Source organism: Mixophyes fleayi, chromosome 1 (assembly GCF_038048845.1).
Source record: "Mixophyes fleayi isolate aMixFle1 chromosome 1, aMixFle1.hap1, whole genome shotgun sequence".
NCBI lineage: Eukaryota > Metazoa > Chordata > Amphibia > Anura > Limnodynastidae > Mixophyes > Mixophyes fleayi.
The window spans coordinates 305467510-305480853 of NC_134402.1; the positions used below are offsets into that span (position 1 = coordinate 305467510).

Consider the following 13344-nt stretch of genomic DNA (forward strand, 5'->3'; position numbering starts at 1 on the left):
AAATCTACATCAGTTTTTTTATAGCTGTTTTTCTGCAGTTTATTGTTTTTTTAAAAAAGGGATATTGTGAGTTGATCTACAGTCATACAGATAAATATAGTTATAGAGAATGTGGGTAGATTGGGGATATATTACAGTTTAATGGGTAAAGGAAAGATAGCTAAGGGGTAGGCAACTACTTTTTTTGTTTTTCACCTAAAATGTTCTCAGTTTAGAAATACCTACCAATGGGACAAAATAAGCTCTGCCTGTGATCCGTACAAACCCATACCCCAATTCTCCAGCAGCACACCCTAAACTGTCCACCCACTCCCACTTCCCAATGAAGTCACACTCACATTCCATAAGCCCATCCCTTTTAAAGTCCACAAATCTGGACTTAAATTAAATATGAGAGCGAGAAGCGACACCAAGGACTAGATTTACTAAGCTGCGGGTTTGAAAAAGTGGGGATGTTGCCTATAGCAACCAATCAGATTCTAGCTTTCATTTATTTAGTACCTTCTACAAAAAGACAGCTAGAATCTGATTGGTTGCTATAGGCAACATCCCCACTTTTTCAAACCCGCAGCTTAGTAAATCTAGCCACAAGACTTTATTAGTGTCACATTTGTGAATTTGTAGAATTATATCACATTGTGCATAGTGTGCCTTTATATACTCCTTCCCATATAAAGTGTGCCTGAAAAGTGCAAAAAGTATTCCAGGTCAATTATTTTGCTGAAGCCTTATTTCTACCACCTCAAAAAACATGTAAAAATTAAGTCCTTTAACAAAGGGGAGGTCCAAAACGTAGGCAAGTGTGATAATGATGCTTCAGTAAGAAGAACAGAGAAGAACATTCCATGATGGAAATGTTGCTTGTTATAGTATTTAGGCATAACACCCAAAACCATACCTGCCAACTCTCCTGGAATATCTGGGAGACTCCCAAAATCTGGGTCGGTCTCCCGGACTTCCCGGGAGATAGGGCAATTCTCCAGATTTCCGACCGGCTGTGGAAAAGTAAATGGAGGGGGTAGGGCTTACTGGCGTGATGGACGCGTGATTGTGGTCCGCCCCCTAGTTTTATTGGTCGAAAAGGGTGGTGACAGCTTTGGGGGCAGGGCTAATGGCGCGATTCTACGAGCCCCGCCCCCACACACCCACCTGCCCCCCGGACCTCCCGGGACACAAGCTGCCAATGTTGGCAACTATGCCCAAAACTCATAACCAGGGCCAGCAAGAGGATTTTCTGGCCCTGGTACTGCAACTTCTTGGGGCCCTTCCATAGCTGCTTTTACTATACAGGCAAGCTAGGGCTTCCAGGCAGGCCTAGGGCCCGTGCTATGTGCCTGCTCCCCTCGCTGCTCTAACAACCAAGGGGTGTTGTCACACAGACTTTTAACACTAACACTTTTCCAGCTACAAAAACACTAATTTTCATAGCGCACAAATCGCTTCATTCTGACACATTGAAGCGAGTTTAGAACATTCTTCCCCTGTCACACAGGAGCAATTAAACATTGAAGGCGCTGCATGCAGCTAGTATTGCTGTTAGAGGGAGTTTGATAATAGGAGCAGGCGACAAACACTTGGAAGGTAAGTACAAGGCTAAAACTAAATTAATAAATACAATTTCTACTTCCTGCGTTGGTGGCACATATTTTAGGATTGTTTCCTGTAACTATGAAAAACTACCAGTTCTCTTTTTCTTAGGATAACATTGTTTTATATTTAAATAGTCCAGAAGCACAAAATCGACAATGTGCCCTTTACAGCGAAGCATCTGATTGAAAGTAGGAAAGAGCATTACTGAAAAAGAAGAAGCTGACTGTTGTAGAGAACATATGGAAAGGGTTTCTGGGAATGACAAGAAGGTGTAATAAAAGCATACTTAAATATTTGTTCTTCAGACCATTCTCTGATTGAGTTAAGAACCTCTGACTCATAGCAGAGGTAAGTGGGGAGGCAATTAAAGCTCTATATTTTTGTCTAGGTCTTTTTTTCTGACATGCTTACCAGCACTATTTAAGGCAATAAGACGTGGCACCGAATAAAGAAAAGAAAATGTAAGTAAATGTATAAAATGTGCAGGTGAAACTCGCTGTCCCACCACTAATTCAGTTAAGAATCTCCAGTCTTACAATTTGTATTAAGTGACTTCACTAAAATAAAGCAATAAACAATAATACCATCAACCCATAAAAAGATTTGCAAAACCAAAAATAATTGAAAAAAACAAAACAAAACATTCTAGCATTTTTTTCCTGTCCGTTTAGGAGGAACATGCGGCAACAATTCAGTGCCTACTGAAAGTCATCTACAACCCGGGCTCCGGGTTAACGCTCTACTTACTAGAAATCCCCATGACCTCCACATAACCCCAGAACTAGCTACAAATGGATCAACAGCCAAAAATCAATGTGGACATGAGCACCTGGGCTTCAGAATTATACTGAGGATTACATGTCGCTTATATCAACTAAAACCAAAGTGTTTAAATATGAAAATAAGTATAAATGGAACTTCCAGTAAGTCTCTGGTAAGATTCTTCACTACAAAGTAAAAAGTGGTTTGCACAGGTCTAGCTAAAAGCATTGTAGTGTGTAATGAGGAACTGATGGAGGTGGGACATTTTGTATTCATTAACCTTTGTTCTCCTACTTATGCTGAAAAAACTGGCAAATAGGCCATATAAGAGAAAAGGCCTGGGATTGTCAAACAATGAGTCTTCTTTCGGTGTGCTAATTCCTCACTGTTCTTTTCTTGAAAAGGTTTAACTGCTTGACTGAAAGCCTTGAGCCCAGCATAACCCTCAGACATACTTAGTCTGGTAACAACTTCCTTTATTGAGTAACAACTCCAAAGGGAATAAATAACTTGAAATGTCTGGTCTGTTCCCTGGTCTATGGGGACACGATAAGCAGGAGGACTGTGATGGAGGCCTCTAAACTCCCACGCAACAAAAACAAAACTCCCTCTCCAGATATGAAAACGTTATCGTCTGCCTCAAATCAAAACATATTGCAAACATTTGAACAAATAAGCGGTAGGAGACAAGTTTCCTAAGACACGCTAGATAATTAAACATTTTTAATTAGCCTGCTCTGATTGGTAATGCGTACCTACGTATACTATATACAAAAAAATACAATTATATAATAATATGTATCTATCTATCTAGCTAGACATATATATATATATATATATATATATATATATATATATATATATATATATATATATATATCTCAATAGATAGATAGATAGATAGTAAGATATGAATTAGATAGATAGATGGATAGATAGATAGAAAGATAGATAGATAGATAGATAGATAGTAAGATATGAATTAGATAGATAGATAGATAGTAAGATATGAATTAGATAGATGGACGGATAGATAGATAGATAGATAGATAGATAGAAAGATATGAATTAGATAGATGGATAGATAGATAGATAGATAGATAGATAGATAGATAGATAGATAGATAGATAGATAGATGGCTATGATAGTGCTCGATGTGTGCTGGTATATGGTGGTATACCATGTCGCCACTTCTCCTACTGCCTTCATTGCAAAACTATCAAATTCCATTCACTTACATTGTCCATACATTCAGACAATTAGGATAAAGGGGGAAGGAGACCGACCTCACTAGTCAATATTAAATTCTTAGATCTTACTTCCCTTATTGTGAGTATTATTGTACGTTACAAATGTTATTGGGAAGGTGCTATCCAATTGACCTGTTTAAACCAAATGTAATTATAGAGACAAAGAAGGAGTCGATTTTATAGGATGCACATTATAACTAAATTAAAATCTAACTTTTATTTCAATTTTCTAAACATATTGTTATCACCCTTTCCAAAGCGTAAAATCAATATAAATATAAATAGGAAACCCAAAAAATACGTTCTAAGAAAAAAAAATAGTGTTCTAAAATATACCATGGTTAGTGTGTTGTCAATTTATCTGGCATTTATCAGCAATGAAAATATTGGTAAAACTAAAAAAAAGATTGTTAAAGTGCCTATATTAATGGTTTGTTAGTTCAAGACACCCAAAAATCAGAGCCATAATTATCCTCTGTTGTTTTTTCTCTGGTCATACAAAGTTAAAAATTAAATATAATATATATATATATATATATATATATATATATATATATATATATATATATATATATATATATATATATATATTCATTGATGAAATAAAAGCATACAGTTCATATACGGTGTCATTTACAAGGTATACAACAAGCATCCCCATGTTACACTATTAAATACATGTATACACTGGCACAAGTAATTCATTTGAGCACAAACAGACAGCGAGGCATATGGAAGTATACACTGAATTGATTTAAAAAGCGCACGGTTAGGCGTTCGGTGTCATTGCAAACTTATGCACTTGTCTCTCTTTATGATAATATATATATATATATATATATATATATATATATATATATAACCTGTAAAACTGTGCGTAGTATAATAATAGTTTCATGCATCTTTTGGTTATTTATAGTTAAGGCAAGTGATTAAATGCTTCAAATTAATTATGCAATTTGAAGCACTTTATGTTTGGTTTTAGTTCATCTTCAAGCTGTATTAGATATCACAACTGAGCATCTGATGCCATATGCACATATTTGTTTTCACAGATGCCTGTTATTGGCTAATAATCAATAGTGTATTGAAACAGGAACTCTCTCCTTTACTGTGAATGAAAAGACTGGTAGTTTTGTAATTAGTAATGAAAAGTATTTCCATACAAATGAGAATGCTGATTAACGCACACCAGATAGCAGGGAAATAGCAGGTTTCCTGCTAACAACTGAGCACTAGTTAAATTTGATTAATTCTCCCCTACTGTCACTCTTTTCTTTGTTGCCCTATCTGCATAGATCAACATTCTCATGGCATTTACAAGCCAGAAGAACAATGCCCTGTGGTTTGATTTATTTTAAAAAAAAAAAAATCACAACTGCAATCATGTTTGCACTTTAAGTAAAAGCTTAGTTAATGTTGCCCATGCACAAGCAGAACTAGTCTTTTAACATGATCACTGAATAAATTGGTGGCCAGGTCACAGGGGGTGCAGGTCAGCTGTATAAGTGATGTTAGGCCAATTTAATTGCAAATGACCAAATTCTCCAAGGAAAATTGTCCAACGTATATCCAGTTAAAAGGAAAATTGCACACAAATCTATTATACATATGAGCACCTCAATAAGGGTTCCATGTCACAGACCCACACAGTTTAGATGAGACTCACTCCTGCCAGCACACAGGTGGGCAACATAAGATGAAGTTAGTACACAACTCAATGAAATGTTTTAATAAAGCTGATTGGATAAGTCACAGCAGCCAACACATGTACATTGCAATTGTACATAGTGAATAGTTTGGTTGCTGTTTATTGCCACAATTCATGAGTGTCCATTTGAAGCTGCCCACACACAGTCAAACCATGGGTGATTGCTCATGGGTGATCTTAAGCTGCCCATATATGAGCAGATAGCCTCTCAAGGGAGATCAAATTCAATAGATTTGGTTGCTTGACAATCAGGATTTAGTGTTAACTGGTTAGTATGGTTGGCCAATTACCATACTGGCAGATACCTGAATTTCTGGCAGTCCTAACTGGCATCTGAATGATCAGGATCACAGTTTTATTGAGATCACTAGTTGTTATGATCCCCATCATACAACAATTTGGGGACATTTTGGTCTAAAACAACCAAATTGGCCTTCCAAATCACTGTTTTGCCAGCTGAATACCTAAGAAACAAAGGTATCACAAGAACGGTAGAAGGGGTGCAACTTCTATGGAGCCCACCTCTCCTGTCAAAGCCAATGTGATGGTCAAATGATCAGACATGGCTACTAAGTGGCTATATATTAAACATTAACTGTCCTGATCAACCTTGTGTACCCTGTTTGTTAGTCAATCAGATCATTGGAATGTTCACAGTATGATCAAAGAGATCATCCAAATGCTCACAGCAGCTCAGAGTATTTCAGTATTTCAGTAAGTGTAACAATTTTGTGGGAGATAATGACCTATTCACTTGTTTAATTATGTTAGTAAGGGCAGTGCTTCATGTGCCACGGGGTGGAGAGGCGAATGGAGGCAAGCATTGAAGGAGCAGGATCTCAGCTAGTATAGTGCAGTAATGTGAGGTTCCCGTCACACTGATGCAAGAGGATTGTGGTGTCAAAGGCACCTCTGTATGAAACAAAGTTCACACATTCAGTACAGTCCAGAACTTAAAAGAAAGCATTTGACTGGTTTCTATCGGCAGCACCACCTTTTATCTGGAAAATACTTTACATAAAATCTCCCAGATTGTTACAAAAAACTGATCATATTGAATGACAAAATCAACGCATGTGTGTCAAGTTTAGTACTCCTACAGTAACCCTTTCCATAGTCTGCAGCAGATGCCACAATGGCTACCATCAGTAACTGCCTTTGGCAAATCAACATTGACATTCACTATACTGCAGATGGACCTGTGGACACATCATGTGGATGAACATAGTGAACATGTAGAAATATACATTTCTATATGCTAATTAAATTATTAATGGTTGCAGAAAAAATCCCAGGTACATCAGGGGTGGAATGTCAGACAGAGCAGGAGCCATTGGTGAATTATTACTCAAAGGATAAACTCCAGAAGGCAGGAATGGAACAGAAAGCTAACAAACATGTTTAAGTGTTTAAGATAAGTGACTTTAAATTAGAAATATGCTTTTTCTTAAGTGTAACAAGTTCAAGCTGAAACGAACCACTATAAAAATGATAAATGCCTTTCTTAAGTACACATGATGATAAATATCTCTAGAGTGATGTTATTCTGAAAGCTGTGTAATAAACATTGTCAAAATGAGGCCACCTAAACTAAAATAAAGGAAAAACATCACTGTGTGTGTAAACCCAAGGACATTCTCTCCTTCACAAAGAGACACACAGGAACTGCACAGCGCTATAATACCATTCATGACTTTGACAGCTATCTCTATGAGTTTTTGCTGATTCCAGTGGTGACACTAAATTATAGAAACTAGCTGAATTCTATGAGGCCCTGTAAGTGCACTTACTGACAATATACTTGGTTTACATGAGATTGCTAACAATGGTGACAGCTGTTCCTGCTTAAAGCAAGTCACTGATATACGCAATATGCTCCCTCTTTGCAACCATATCCAAAAATAAACTGGACAATGAGGTCATTTAATACAGGCTGACAGTAGCTGCCTTATTGACATGTCCCTGTTTCAGCCTTGGTTGAATTATTTCAAAATTGAAATCTCAAGCGAGAGACAAGTCACTCAGAGACCTCTAGGGCTAGATTTACTAAGCTGCGGGTTTGAAAAAGAGGGGATGTTGCCTATAGCAACCAATCAGATTCTAGCTTTCATTTATTTAGTATCTTCTACAAAATGATAGCTAGTATCTGATTGGTTGCTATAGGCAACATCCCCACTTTTTCAAACCCGCAGCTTAGTAAATCTAGCCCCTAGTCAGGATTCAGAAGATCATTATTCAGCAGTCACAAATTGTTTGGGGATTGTGTAAGGTCATTAGACAATCACATATCAAGTTTACTTGACAACAGAAATTATACCACACACAGCATCCTGGAAAATGACAAATGAGCTACACATGGCTAAGTCTAAAGTGAAATACTCCATTCTAATTCTCACAGACCTTTAAGAAGCATTTGACGCAGTGAACCAGTCTCTCGATATTCCCTGTTAAATTGATTTCCCAGACTTGTTGCTTTGGTGTTATACTTGATTACTCTCTTTCATTCCAACATTCAAACAATCACAGAATCATGCAGCTTTTATCTCATTGCTAACATACACACTATTCCTTGCCATTTAACCACTCAAACATTGATATATGTCCCAATTCTGTCCTACATTGGCTACTATAATAATCTTCTGTCTGGTCCGCTGGCTTTTCATTTTGCGCTTCTACAATCCATCCATAATGTTCTTCTCAAACGTTTCTATTGGCTCCCTGCCAACCTTGGGATAACCTACAAAGTTCTTCTAGTTGCATATAAAGTATTATATTCCTCTGCTTCTCTGCACCTCCCGACATTTCTTTACACGTTTCTACATATAAATCTGGTCTCTGCATCTGAAGCCATTTGCAGTCACTGCTCCCTACCTCTGGAATTCTCTCCCACTGAAAATTCACCAGACATGTTCCATCACAGGTTTCAAAACCCAGCTGCAGATTCACCCCTCAACAATGTCACAAATTAGACTTACTGCACTGACTGATCCCCTGCATGCACTTTGTTCCAACAATACACTTAGGGCTAGATTTACTAAGCTGCGGGTTTGAAAAAGTGGGGATGTTGCCTATAGCAACCAATCAGATTCTAGCTGTCATTTTGTAGAATGTACTAAATAAATGAAAGCTAGAATCTGATTGGTTACTATAGGCAACATCCCCACTTTTTCAAACCCACAGCTTAGTAAATCTAGCCCTTAGAGTTCACCATAATCAGTCTGCATGTTTTCCCATACTTATCCACTTTTACCTTAACTGCAACGTATGTTATAAGGTGATGTGCTATGTAAATAAACTATGCAAATTTTGGTTAATTTTTAAAGTTGTCAATGACAAAATCACATTTTATGACAACTGTGTAATAAGGATTCCATGTACTCCTATTCTTCCATGTTGATCCATAGGTAAAGGACTACTAACAGCACCTAGAATCCAGTCTAATTCATTTTATTTTTATTTAGTGTGGTTTTTATGTAAATGATTTTTTATTATTATTAATAATTTATTATTGTATTTATTTTTTATTATTATTATTGTGTATTTACTCACTTATTAGTGGGCATTCTGTATTTGTATTAGTGGAGCTATACAGTCTCAGACCTTATTTTAAGTATATATATTTTTGTATTTTTATTATGAGTGTTTAGTTATTTAGCTTTTTGATATTGTTTATGCTATGTAGATCTAATTACCATGTATTGTTTTTTTTATTATTTATTCGTTTTATTTTTAATGGTAATAGTTTGCTTAAAATTATTAGGTATTGGTAATAAATTGAAGGAGAGTAAGTTCTCTATACCTTTACTATATGTATATAATGGTCACCATAGCAACGTTCAACTAGCTTTATTTATACACCGCTGGAAACAACATGAACAATTAAAATTGAAATCTGATTGGCCGGGTGTTGCCATGTGACCTCCGGCTCGGCTTTTAAATAGTGCGTCTTTCAGCAAATACCACTATTCCTCTAATGAAACCGTACTAATTATGGAGAAACGCGTCAGCACTTGCTTATCGGAACGGTGAACCTCTGGACTTGACAATACCATAAAGCCGGGGTTAGTAATTATTTTTATGGACTGTTTATTAAAGGGATTGTGACTGGGATAATTTCATCTATTGCCTCTCTGTCTTCTTAGCAGCTCTAAAGTGGGACAAGCGCCTTTCATCTATTCTTACAACACTATTGATGCAGTTTATCTCTGCATGCAAAAATAGCCCTCCTTTACGTCGTGGGCGGTCTCTGGTTCAGCCAGGAGAGTGACTATATGTATCTCAGTGATCCATTATCTACAAGTCTATTTGTATATTAAGTCAATGTGTTTATATGTGTGTTTATATATGCACAATTACTGTTTTTCAGAAATTCTATTGCAACTGTTTTTAGTACTTTACTAATTATCTGATATTATATATTATTAATCTGTGGATTCAACGCTCTTCTATTCTTTCTTTCAAAATTCAATTGGGGCCTGAGTTTTGGGCTTTGCCGTTCCTACTCTCTGGAACTCGCTGCTTCACACAGCCCGAGAGGACTGGGAATCTTTTACAAAAGACACAAAACTTACCTGTTTACTCAAGCACTTGATTAATGAACCACTTCTTGTCATAGTACCCAATGCTTAGCTCACTTTTCTTTATTTTGTTAATCCTTTAGATGTTTATTTATGTCTCACGTGTTTTATTCTGCAAATGTAAAGTGCTTAGAGTCCTATTGTGAGAAAAGCGCTATATAAATAAAATTATTGTTACTATTAAACAATAACAGGAGTAGTTAACAAAGAATAAAATAAACTTGTCAATCAGACAAAATTTATTTTTATTTGTGATAAGATTGCAGACAACTGTAGCCATGATGAACGCAAAACCAAATAAAAAACACTTTCTAAGGAAATTGTACTTTTATTTTATGTTTTACATTGAAGAACCCTATTGATTTTAACATGTGCACTTTTAATTAAATAAAAATGTTTTTCAAGATTGCATGCACACAAATCTATTAAATATGCAATTATGGCTAAGTGATACCTGCCTTGTGGAGTTACCACAAGACATTTTATTCCAAGTAAAAGGTCATTCAGCTGTGCACTTTCAAAAGGGGTCATCATAAATCAACAAAGGATGAAGAAACTGTCCACAAAACTGGGATCAAATGTCTCACATCACACAAGAGGCAGCAAGACCCTCTCCCCCTCCCCCTACCCCAGGTAATGTAACAAATGGCAGCAAGGCTGAAAGCACAGGACCCTGAAGCTGAGCAACAGGAAGTGCACAATCTAAGCATCTGTCACCTCCTGGGGAGAGCTAAATAGATTAGAGCTGGACTAGGAGAAGAAAAGTCCTTTCAAAACATGCATTTGATTAACATGTCCACACCAATATACAACATCATTTCTATTCCCTTGAGCTATGATCACAAATCCCCCATGCACTTTGAACTGTATGAATTCACAGGTCAGTGGGGATAATAGATACAAAATTAGCAGTCAAACACACTGGACTTCTGAATGGATTGACTTCAGTTTGAACCACTGAAACTAAATGTTTAAATAGAGACTGGCCTGTAGATGTGGTCATTATTTTGCAATTGTTTATGACTGTAGATATCAGCTATGTGGTTTACACAGCATTGATCCAGAATGGCTAGTAATTCTGTTCAATGGTTGAGAATGTAAGCATTGATTTTGCTGATAAGATTATCATTATACCACACACTTCTTGACAGTCCTGGGTTATCTGAAGCAATATTTTCCCTGCAATAATGACTTTTCTGTGATCTCTTGGGTGACCCTATAGTTTCTAAAGCGCCCAATACCTCTTGCAAAATGTCATTTGCAGAACAAGCGACAGATAATGGTAACCAAAGTACTGCAATTTAGTTATCAATAATACTATCAAATGCTATAAAAAATGTCAAGTGAGCACGTGTGCTTATAATCAGTGTGTTTATTAATACAGGCATTGTTCTCAAATTTTAAGCTAAACTGAAAAATAAGTTGTAACTGTAATTGTGCTATAGAGAGACATGAATTTTAGGGTACTATAACCTAAGAGACTAATGAATAATACCCCTAAGAGTGAGCAAAAAAGAATGAATCAGGGTGCAGGTTGAAGACACAAACTCAAACCAACCATCACATTACCTTTCCCACCCCCAAGCTAAACACAGGACTAGGCAGGGACCTCCATATAATCCAGCTGTTTGAACTACCAATAGAGGGAGGGGGGGGTCTGTACAACAGCACTGAAACCAGCCCCCAAATGTTACCCCTGACCAGATGTTTGAAAAGGCAACCTTTAGAAATAAAATAAGGGATTCAATTAGCAATAATAAAATAATACATAGGGAATACTGTTTTTATTTTATTTATTTTTTTGCTTTAAAAGAGCTCATAAAGCTTTGGATACAAACACACTAAGTAAACACAGGACATACACTTCTGATCCCATGAATCAACTACACGGAACATTATATTGAACGTGCGTGCGTGTAATTATGGTGGTGAAAAAAGCAAGCAGTGTAATGTATGCATTCTGACAAAGAACAGCACAACACGCTACCTACTCCTAATGCACAAAGGTTGCCTTGATGACCACTAAATAATAACCACTTATTATTCAGTAGGACTCGGAAGAAAGTTTCTCTGTGTGACATGTACGTGCGGTGATCGCAGGCTCTTACCTGTGGCCAGATGAGCCAGTAGAGTGTGCGCTGTCAGCAGACCCAGTAGTACAGATCCAAGTCCCTCAGTCAGTCTCCAGGTCCTGGACATCCCAACAGATTGCTTCTGATACTGCATTGTAGAGACTCGTAGATCCCTTAGAGCATCCAAAGTCCCTCTGGTAGCACAGCAACTTAGTGGAAGTGAGGTGGGCAAATGTGGCCAAGGGAAGGGGCTGCCTGGCAGCCCCCTAGCTGCCTGCTGCTTCTCGTCCACCTCTTGTACAAAGAGTTCTTTGTCAGCTTGCTGCTGCTCTGATGTTTTACCTTCTGGTACTCCCTCTACCTTTACAATTGTGGCTGAGAACTACTGTGTGTGGCACTCCAAGAAAACTAACTTCAGACTCAGAGTAGCAGTAAATTAAAATTACAGTTTTCTCTCTTCCAGGCTTTAGGTGACCAGTGTAACCATCCCTGCAAACTCCAGGCGTGAGATGCACAGCTAAAAAAAAAAATAAATGAAAAAAAAAAATAGTTCAGCAGAAAGTTTAGTGCAGCCCTTCCTTGGAGTGGCAGACCTGCCCCCTTGTGTGTCCCACACAGTGTGAGGGGAGGTAGGAGTGGGCAGGCTCTTCTCCCTAAACCCCCCTGCCAACAGCATCCTGACGTCACGTTGAGGGAGCCACTGTCAAGCATAGAAGGGGATGCAGCATGTCTAAGCGCCATCTGCTGGCCAACTTGTTCAATGGGGAAACGACATGAACACCACGTTCTCTAGATTAGGCAACCCTTTGCTTTCCAAGAGGCTGAAGATAGCTTCTTATTCGGTCAGCTTCTTATTAACTTCTTATTCGTGTTCCAGCTTCTTATTCAGAAAACTTTATTTTTAAAGGATTAAATCAAGATGGATCATTGATTTCAGATTAGATAAACACTAACGAGAGTTCCTTACACAAATTGCAATAGTGTTTAACTAGCCTAACATGAATTAGGGCATGAAATCAGATGGCAAAGTGGGCACAGATATAATTTTCATCATTCTGAATAAGTAGCTGTAGTTTTGCAAAGGTTAAATGCCACTGGGCCACAAATTTGACAGTAGGAATCAACACAGGGTGGTCAGTTACATACAGAGCCGTAACTTAGAATTCTAGTGCCTGGAGAGAGAAAGACAAATGCCGCCCCCCTAGCCTTCAATTTTAACCAAATGAACCTAAAATATTCGTAAACTGCGCCCCCCCTTCAGCATTGCGCCCTGGGCGGTCGCCCCTATCGCACAGCCCTAGTTACGGCCCTGGCTACATACAATACAAGATACTTGTCTTTTGCCTGGTCCAACACTGTTTTGGGCATGAAATCAGGTGGC

General features: G+C 37.7%; 1 protein-coding gene across 1 annotated transcript in view; it reads right to left on the reverse strand.

The window, feature by feature from the left end:
- Positions 1-12541, reverse strand: part of ROR2 (receptor tyrosine kinase like orphan receptor 2) — a 136193-nt gene extending 123652 nt beyond the window's left edge. The window contains exon 1 of the mRNA XM_075211144.1: positions 12000-12541. Within this exon, the coding sequence (XP_075067245.1) occupies positions 12000-12117 (118 nt within the window). The 5' untranslated portion in view covers positions 12118-12541. The remainder of the gene's footprint in view (positions 1-11999) is intronic.
- Between the last annotated feature and the right edge of the window lie 803 nt (positions 12542-13344).